General features: G+C 45.7%; 1 protein-coding gene across 1 annotated transcript in view; it reads left to right on the forward strand.

Moving 5' to 3' along the window:
* Positions 1–3,284: 3,284 nt before the first annotated feature.
* Ybx3 (Y box binding protein 3) overlaps positions 3,285–8,977 on the forward strand; it is a gene marked incomplete at its 5' end in the record, with an annotated part of 21,458 nt that continues 15,765 nt past the window's right edge. The window contains 3 exon segments of the mRNA XM_013511652.1: positions 3,285–3,348; positions 4,312–4,345; positions 7,038–7,127. Coding sequence (XP_013367106.1) covers positions 3,285–3,348; positions 4,312–4,345; positions 7,038–7,127 — 188 coding nt within the window.

The raw sequence follows: 8,977 nt of genomic DNA on the forward strand, positions 1-8,977 counted from the left end.
GCCCTGCGCCCAGCGCCCGTGCACCCCTCGGGTCCCCGGCCGGCGAGCTGGACCGGGTCCCCGCTTCGTCACCCGGGCGGGCACGCGGGCGGGGGACGCGTGGGTCGGAAGAGGAGAGGACGGGCGATGGGGCGCGGGGCACACAGGCGTGTGTGGGGAGGACGGACACGTGGATCCGGCGCTTTGGAGCGGTCGCTGGGGACCCGCGAGCGGAGAGTTTTTCTTTGGGGGGAGGAGAAGGAGCCGGAGGAGACGGGAGGGTTGGGTGGGAGGGCTTTCGCCGGCGAGGCTCAGGTGTCCGTCCCCGACGCCCTTCCCACATGGGCTTGGGGAGGCGCCATGCCCCGCCGGCCACATGCGGCGGGCGATGTTGCAATCCGCGCCTCCGAGGACCCGGGCTCCGGCTCGCGCCGCCTCCCTCGCCGGCCCGGGCTGGCAGCCGCGCGTGCACCAATCGCGGCGCGGGCCCCTCTGCCCGCCTGTGGGAACGCACGTGGGGTGGCAGCTGAACAAACTTGGTCGGAAGTAGGGATGACGTTCGCACAAAACGTGGTTACCTTGGGACTTGTCATTTAGGGAGGGAAGCCGGAAGGTGACAAGTTCAGCTTTGGGGGGGCGGGTTAGAAAGAGTCCCTGGTGATTGTTGGTTTTGTCACCTAATTTTTAGTGTCCTCATCTTCAGGAACGCCCTGGGAACTCTCAAACAGGCCAGCGAAGCGAGTGGGGGGCGGGGGGCTCTCCAAGGGTGTGCGCGCCATCGTTCGCTCCTTGAAACAGGAAAATGAACAGCAGGAGTGGGAGCTCAAGAGGAAATTTTACTAGCTTGAGGGGGGATATGTTTGGTTCTCCCCGCGCCGTCGCCCCGCTAGCTGTAAAGTTGAAGGAATAGTAGGAAGTGTAATCGGTTCGGGGTGGCCCACCTTGCGAGACCTGCTTTGTTCCTGCAGTTCCTGCCAAACCTTGAGTGTAACGCCCACTTTTTGTTGGACTGAAAGTTGCTCGAATGTGGTGAATGTTGTGTTGAGATATTGTTTCCACCAAGCGTTTCTTGGAATCCTTCCAGGTAAGATGAGACAAGCTCATGTTGTTATCCCAAGCAGCATTAAGATGCATTCTTAATGACATACTATTACTTTGGTGGTGCAGGGAGATCGAACCCAAGGCCTTCTCCCCCAGACAGACCTCTGCTTTTTTCCTCCTTCCCGAGACAGGGTCTCTTAAGTTGTTCAGGCGGGACTCACCCTTGCACCTTTCTTGTCAGAGTCTCCAGAGCTGGGATCACAGGTGTGTGCCACCCTGTACACCTGGTTTTTGAATAGAGGAACTGTTGCTGGTTTTCACTTGATCTTGGAGATAAGAAAAGTAGACTTTTGTCTTTAAAGATAAGTATGTAAATGAAGGTTGCTCTGTTCGATCACCAACTGCCGTTCTGTACATCCCAGAGCCTGTGAGGAGTGAGTCTTTCATCTTTCCAGTCTTAAGTTTAGACTCTCAAAATGCAGACCAGCCTTCACTTGACAGTTCAGCGCTGTCTCTGGCCAGTGTGTTCTGCCACCTCCTGTCTCTTGCCAGGCAAACACATGGATGCCTAAAATGTGCTAGACACAGTGTGGACTGAAATGGATACCTGCTCTTGGATCCTCTCATTCTAGTTTTCTCAAATGGGTCTTGAGTTCAGAGCACGCGGTGTAGGGAAAGGAGTTTACATGAGTGAAACCAGAGTTCTAATGGACATTATGAAAGCCTTGTCCCTTCCCCTTAGTGCTGTGAAGTGGGTTTAGAGTCTTAAAAACGGCAAAAACGTGAATGAATTTTCATGTTTGCCTATGAAGGCTCCAGAAGTAATTTTGGAGTAAAACATCACAATGGGGAATGAAAACTGCTTTCAGCCTGGACCACAGTTGGACTTGAGAATTACTTCTCATGTTTACCCCCGTTCATGTTGCCTTTCTAAAGAAGGTTATTTCAGCCGTGCTAGACATTAAAAAACAGTTCCTGTGCTTTTATTTCTAGTTTATTAGTTTTTGGCCAATAAAAGCACAGGAAAGCGTATTACTTGCAATCATGTGTGACTGACGTGCATATGATTTATCAAAAACTGGCCTCTTTGTATATTTACATCCGAAACATCTCAGGCTTTTTTCCTTTAGAATGGGCTCAGACTAAAGATTCTGGGTGTTCGGTCTTCCCGTTGCAAATACGCTCCTCTGGTTAGGATTAGAGAAGGCATAGCTAATGTGGGCTGAATGACTCTGGAGACATACAGGATTCTTACCTCCCGCAGAGAAAGCTAAAAGACTTGCCGAAGCACATCAGCCTAGCCAGACTCAAAACTAACCCTGCCCACGCCAGAGCAAGTCTTACTCGCTGTTTTAGCTTTGAGTTTACAAACTGGAGCCTTACTGTTCTTCCTTGGAAATGATTGTACACTTTGTGTTACGTAGAGAGACAGAATGGGTTACTCTTAATCAGGGAGAGCCAGTGATCCAGTTAAAGAGGGGCTTTCCTAGAAGATGCCAGATTTGGGTCCCTCAAACTGAAGAGGGTAAGGTCAGTGATGAAACAGGCCAGAGTCGTCACTGTGGCTTGAAAAGGCCTGTGACACCCTGTCTCAGGATGGTGGGTACCGAACCAGCCTGAGATGGCCTCAGTTTTATTAGTACTTGTGACTCCTGGTAGGTACTCAGGGTTGGCAATTAGCAAGCAGCTACTTTGTTCCTTATGAAAGTCTGCCTAGTAGTTCAGTGTGAAAATGATGTGTGGACAGTTGTAGATCTACCTACACTTTTCTCTTTTTGTAGTTAGGAAAGTTTTCTGGGTTAATGTGGGAAACGTGAAATTCTTTCCTCTTTGTTTTTGGAGACAGGACCTTACCATGTAGCTCAGGCTGGCCTTGAACTTAGTTATGTAGCCCAGATGGGCTTCCAACTCATGGTGATCCTCCTGCTTCAGCCTCCTGAGTGCTGGGATCACAGGCATGTGCCACCGTGTCAGCTGAAACATGAATCTTTAGCCAGCAGCTTTTTTCAAGTGTTTCTCCATTATGAACTTGGTTTATAACTTTAATGAAAAGTTTCAAAGAAAAGGTGTAATCTTCTACAGAGTAGCTCTTTATGATATCTTCATTTGCTCCATTTTCTTTTCCTAATTGATTTTGAAATTAAGCTATTAATGGTTCACTCAGGTAGGTTTAGGTTCTGTATAATGTTATAAAGACCTTAGTGGTATGAGCTTTATCTCTTTGTAGGTCAAGATACTAATTTGTCTGCTTAATCCTATTTCAGCCACCAAAGTCCTTGGCACTGTTAAGTGGTTCAACGTCAGAAATGGATATGGATTTATAAATCGGTATGTGTATGTCTGCGTGGTTTTAATTTGTGTTTGTGCTGTGGCACCAGCAGTTATAATAAATTCTTTACCATACTTTATTACTGGGTTATGTGAGTTGGAAGATTTCTAAGCACTGTAAATATTCTGTCTAAGCTAATGGTCATTAAATATTAAAATAATTTGTAGAACTCTAATAAATAGACTGATTTCCTAATCTAATCATGAAAAGAAAGAAGAGGGTAGCTAAATATACAATGAGCAACGGGAAGAGCCCTGGGATAAATGAGTCCGTACCCATAACTTCACAGAAGGAGAAATGAAGTCTGGTACTGGTTAAGCAACTTTCGTAAGGTCACACTAACGACTCCTGGAGCTGGATCTGTGGCCCTTGTCTGGCCCAAGTCCTGTGAGGAAAACAGTGCTTTCTCTAAGCTGTGGGGATAGCTCCTTCCCATATAGGAACTCGGGCAGCTGCAAACCCTAGGGAGAACGAGGGTGTTTTCTCAGGATGTTATCGTTTTCTCTGCTTTCCTCCTGACAAGTTCCAGTTGGTTCCTTGTCTGTTTTGGGAGGGTGGGGTAGAGAGATGGCTGTTTTAGGTTTCAGTGTAAGAAGAGCTTAGTTCACAGCTGTGCCCTGCCTTTTAGCTGTCTTGCTTTGCTTTTGCTGGGAGGAAAATCTAGGGCTCTGATTACATACCATGTGATTTAGAAAGACACCCGCGAAGAAAGGGGTGTTTCTGTATATTAAATCCTATCTTAAGCATTGTGGTAACCCGGGGAATAAGGTAGGTGTCTTGTGTCTTGTCGAGTTACAGGTTTTTAATGAGGATGGATGTTAGGTGTCTCAATGGAGTTTAGAGGATAAACAAAAATTTATGTTGTATTTTTAGATCTTGAAAGCTAAATTCTTAACACATCTGTTCTTTTAAGTTTCTGTACCCATTTAGTACCTTTAACTGAGTTTTTCATCTCCCAACAGAAATGACACCAAAGAAGACGTGTTTGTACATCAGGTAAGAAGGCTTATAAATGTCACATTTCACTGGATGAGATGTCTGTGCAGTGTTCTTTCCCCAAAGTGAGACCTGTGCATTCATTATTGTATTTTAAACTTTTCGTGATGGCTTCTTGATTTCTTTTCTTTCCACCAAGAGCTCACTTCTTTTTTTTTTTGAGGCTTCTGAGTCCTTAGAAAAATTTCATTTTCCTCATTTTCTCAGCATCCTTTTTTCTCCAACCTCAGGGCTCCTGTGTAGCAGCTGGCTTTTGCCTAGGTGCGCACTGGTTAAATGTCCTCTCCCTGAAGTGAACAGCACAGGGAGGCAGGCCCTTTGGGGATGGACCTACGCCTTGGGAAAGCTGTCCCTGCCCCGATCGCCCTCCCTCCTGTGAAAGTGAGGATTGCTCAGCACACGTCCAGGTCAAAACACCCACAGTCCCTTCCATTAAAACACACTGGAAAGAAATAAAAAATGGGTTCGATATCGAAGATGAGTTTCTCAGCTGCGGGTGTCTTGTCTTTCTGTACCTGGTCAGCCTTTTATTATTATGTATCCTAAATTGATTGCTTTGAAAAACAGGTTAAGAGAAGTTACATCTGTCTGCCCCATTCTTTTTGTACATGTGGTTTTCTGAGCTGCCTAAAATAGGTGTGTTTTTAGTGAGTGACCGCAAGGATATTCACAGCAGCAGGTACTAAGGCCAGCAGCGTGTTTGCCTGCAGAGCTTTGTTCAAACAGCATCTGGTTTTCTCTTTGGGTTTTCCGTCCGGTTTTGTGTGTGTGTTGAGGTGGCTTTTGGGGGCTGGAGATAAAGAACATCTGAAAAGCTGCCTCTGCTTGTGGTATTTATCCTTTATATTTCTGCTTGACCGGATGCCTTTCTACTGCATGTAGAATTCTAGTGCATGGAGATCATTTGACTTTTAATTGCGGTGCAGGGCTCTCTAAGGTCCACTCATGACTTCCGGGGGTCACCAGGCTGCTGGGGGCAGCGCCCGCTGGAGTAGAGGGTTCCTACAGTGGTGGCCGCCTTACGGCGGTGAGGCTAGGCTGTGAGTCTGACCTGCTTCCAGCCCCGGGAGCTGGGGCGGTGAGTGAGTCACTGCAGTGTGCCGAGGCCTGCCCGGTCTAACAGGAAAGAGGGCCGGGCGGCAGGGAGGGGCTGTTTGGAGAGGCTGGCTGTCCGGGCCACTGCTTGCGCACACATCCTGTCCTGAGCTGCCTCTTCCTCCGTGGGCGAGGCCTCTGCCCTGCTGGCTCCCTCTTTTATTTTTCTCTCCCTCCTACTCAGAGTAGGGAAGGGCTGGATTACACGGGCCTAATCGCTTTATAAAGTAAGGCTGACCTACTTCCATACAAACTCAGAGCCCCTTTAACTGTTTAGGAGATGCCAGCCAGGGAAAGGGAAATCGCTGCAGGAGTTACTCTCTCCCTTCCCTTGACTGGAAAAGAGAAACGCTTTTTCATGAGCGGATAGCATCTTTGTTAATCTTTTAATGTGTTGTTATGCCTTTAATGTATCATTAGAAAACTTGTCAGTTGGAATGTGAATGGTATAAAGGGAATCATGTTGAATAAATATCACGCAGATAAAGCACAGGGATATGGATTTTCTCTCTCGTCTCCTCCTGTAGGGCTGTTCTCCTGCAAATTCAGATAAACCCCTTGTGTCACCTTAACTGTAAGAATGGGATGGCAGGAGAGAGGCCAGATTATCTTACTGTTTTTTTTCAGTACTGGGTGTTCAGCCCAGGGGCTCACACTTGCTAGGCAAGCCCTCCACATGGGACTACATCCCCAGCCCTTTTTTAATTTTTATTTTGAGATAGTTTTGCTAAATTGCCAAAGTAGGCCTTGAGTTTGTGATCCTTTTACCTCAGCTTTCCCAATAATTGGGATTATAGGTGTGTGCTACCACACCCAGCACTAGTATGTTTTGATTCCTGAGCTCATCCTGCTTACTCTATCAGAACTATTTGTCCCCTTGGTAGTTTTGGTTTGGTTTGGTTTTTTGTGTCTTTTTGAGACAGGGTCTTGCTATGCAGTTCAGGTTGGCCTTGAGCTCCCCTTGGTAGTTTTAAAATTCCTTTTTCTGTTTATCATCCACCCTGCAACCTATGTTACAAAATTCTTTTTTTGTTTGTTTTTTGAAACAGGGTCTCACTATGTAGTTCAGGCTGACCTCGAACTCGCAGCAGTCCTCCTGCCTCAGCCTCCCAAGTGCTGGGATTACAGGTGTTGGCCACCAAGCCCCGCTCAAAAATGACTTTGAAGTTAGTAGTTGCTTAAATGGATGTTTTTAGGTGTAAAAATCCAATAAAGCTGTTTTCTTCCTTTGCCGATAGAGCTACAATCTGAATTTTAGAAGCCCGGTAGTTTGACGTAGCTATCGCTATCAGGAACTAAGTGATCAGAGTAGAGCAAGTCTGTAGTAACTATTTCTCACTCTCAAGATGAAGCTTGAAGATAGCACAGTCCCAGAAGTAGTGTGGCCTGTCCTTGTACAGCATTCGTTATTTGTTTCGTTTTGTTGTGTTTTGTTGTTCGGGAGATAATTGGTCTGTGGGAGGGTGCTGATGGGAAAGCAGTGATAGGCGAATACTTTCTTCGGGTTCACTGCCGTCCACTTGACAGCAGTGAGGTCACTGCAGTATTGGCCGGGGTCGAGGTCTATACCTGAGATAGAGTTGTGTTTCCTTGGTAGACCGCCATCAAGAAGAATAACCCTCGGAAGTATCTGCGCAGCGTGGGAGACGGAGAAACGGTGGAGTTTGATGTGGTCGAAGGGGAAAAGGTGAGAAATGGTGGCCGGGCAGCCAAGTGTGTCGCTTTGCACTTCTGTGTAAGCAGCAGCCCTCAGCCCTACTCCAGACTGCTTCTCTGTGATAAGAGGAAGTAACTTTTAGGTAGAAGTATCCTTGGTTTTTTTAAAATGGGATTGTAAATATTCTTTGAATTTTTTTTTTCCTTTATGTATAATTTCTCCATTTTTCATTTATTAAATGATAAACTTTAATTATGGAAAAGCTAGTTTCTCAAAATTGAAAGAGATCAGTTTTATTTTGGCACCAACTATGAAAAGTGAACTGTGTTAAGGCATTAAATACAGATAAAACTGGGTGTAGTGGCAGGCGCATGCCTGTAATTCCAGCACTTGCGAGGCTGAGGCAGGAGGATCACTGCAAGTTGCAGGCCAGTCTGGATTACATAGTGAATTCAAGCAAGGCCAGGCTGAACTACATAGTGAGACCCTGTCTCAAAAAAACAAAAAACAAAAAAACCCCAGAACAATAGATAAAAGCTGCTTTCGAGCAGACTTCTTTCAATAAAATTTTCACACTGATTCGTAGACATTTCTGCTTAGAAATAGTACACAACTAAGAGTATTTCATTCTTTTTTTTTGTCTTTTTGAGAGAGGGTCTCACTGTGCAGTTCAGGGTGGCCTTGAGCTCACTTTGTAGCCTGGGCTGGTCTTGAACTCAGAACGATCCTCTTGCCTCAGCCTCCCAAGTGCTGGGATTACAGACGTGCACCACCATGCCTGGCTTCATTCTTAATAAAGGGAGATTCCTATTGAATAAACTCACTGCTTTCTCTTTGAGCTTGGATTTTGAAGAGCTGAAGGCATCTTGATAGACTGTCTGAGAGCTCTTCAGAAGTGTTCGGCCGAGAAAGCTGATGACTCATCTTGAAGAATACCTACAGAATTGTCCCATGCCATTATGTGGATATATAATATTAATGCCCTTATGTTTTGGTTTCATTGGTCTGTTAAGGTATCAGTAAAAGCATGTGGACTTAAGATTAAAACCACTTAAAACTGCATATGGTGCCTGGTGTGGTCCACACACCTACAATCAGAGCACTTGGGAGGCTGAGGCAGGATCACTTGAGAGTTTGAGATGGTCTGAAAAAAAAGTGGAACTCTCCTTATCTCAACAACCGCCCCCCTCAAAAAACTCTCAGCGTGTGGTATAACTGCCAGGGTAGACAGTCATTTCAGCTGAGTTATAGACCGAGGGACTGATTAAGTCCCATACACTTCTCTTTGCATTGAGATATCATCCCAGGGTCTTTCTTTAGTTCTGCATAGTAGTGGGGTTTGAACCCGGCATTTACACTGAGGTTCGTCCTCAGCCCTTTATTTCTTACTTGGAGGCAGGCTCTCAAGTTTGCAGAGTCAGTGTCTGTATTCTTAACAGCTCTCACACTTTCGTTTTGTTCTGTTCTGTTTTTTCATTAATGCACATTAGATACACAAGATTTGGGGTTTCATTTTCATATTTATATGCGTATTCACACGTGCATACAACATACTTCAGTCCTTTGTATTTCCCTTGCCCTCTCATCCCTCAAGCTGTTCCCTTTTAAAATAAAAACACTGTTTCATTTGACACAGAGGTGGTTCTCTGTAACAGTGTGCCCCCACCCCCGGGGGTCCGTTTTCCAGACCTCTGAAGTTGCACATCGCAGCAACAGATGCTCTGTAATGACCTTTGATACAGTCAGGGTTTACATTTTTGTTTTGATTGTGTTTCCTTCTGCATGCTTTCAGAACCTGAGGTTTTACAAATTGACTGTTTTGAATCTCTTTTGTTCCACTATGTTCTTAGATTTTGGTTTTTTTTTTTTTTTTTTTTTTT

The sequence above is a fragment of the Chinchilla lanigera genome, unplaced genomic scaffold (assembly GCF_000276665.1).
Source record: "Chinchilla lanigera isolate Chin_1 unplaced genomic scaffold, ChiLan1.0 scaffold00012, whole genome shotgun sequence".
Taxonomy (NCBI): domain Eukaryota; kingdom Metazoa; phylum Chordata; class Mammalia; order Rodentia; family Chinchillidae; genus Chinchilla; species Chinchilla lanigera.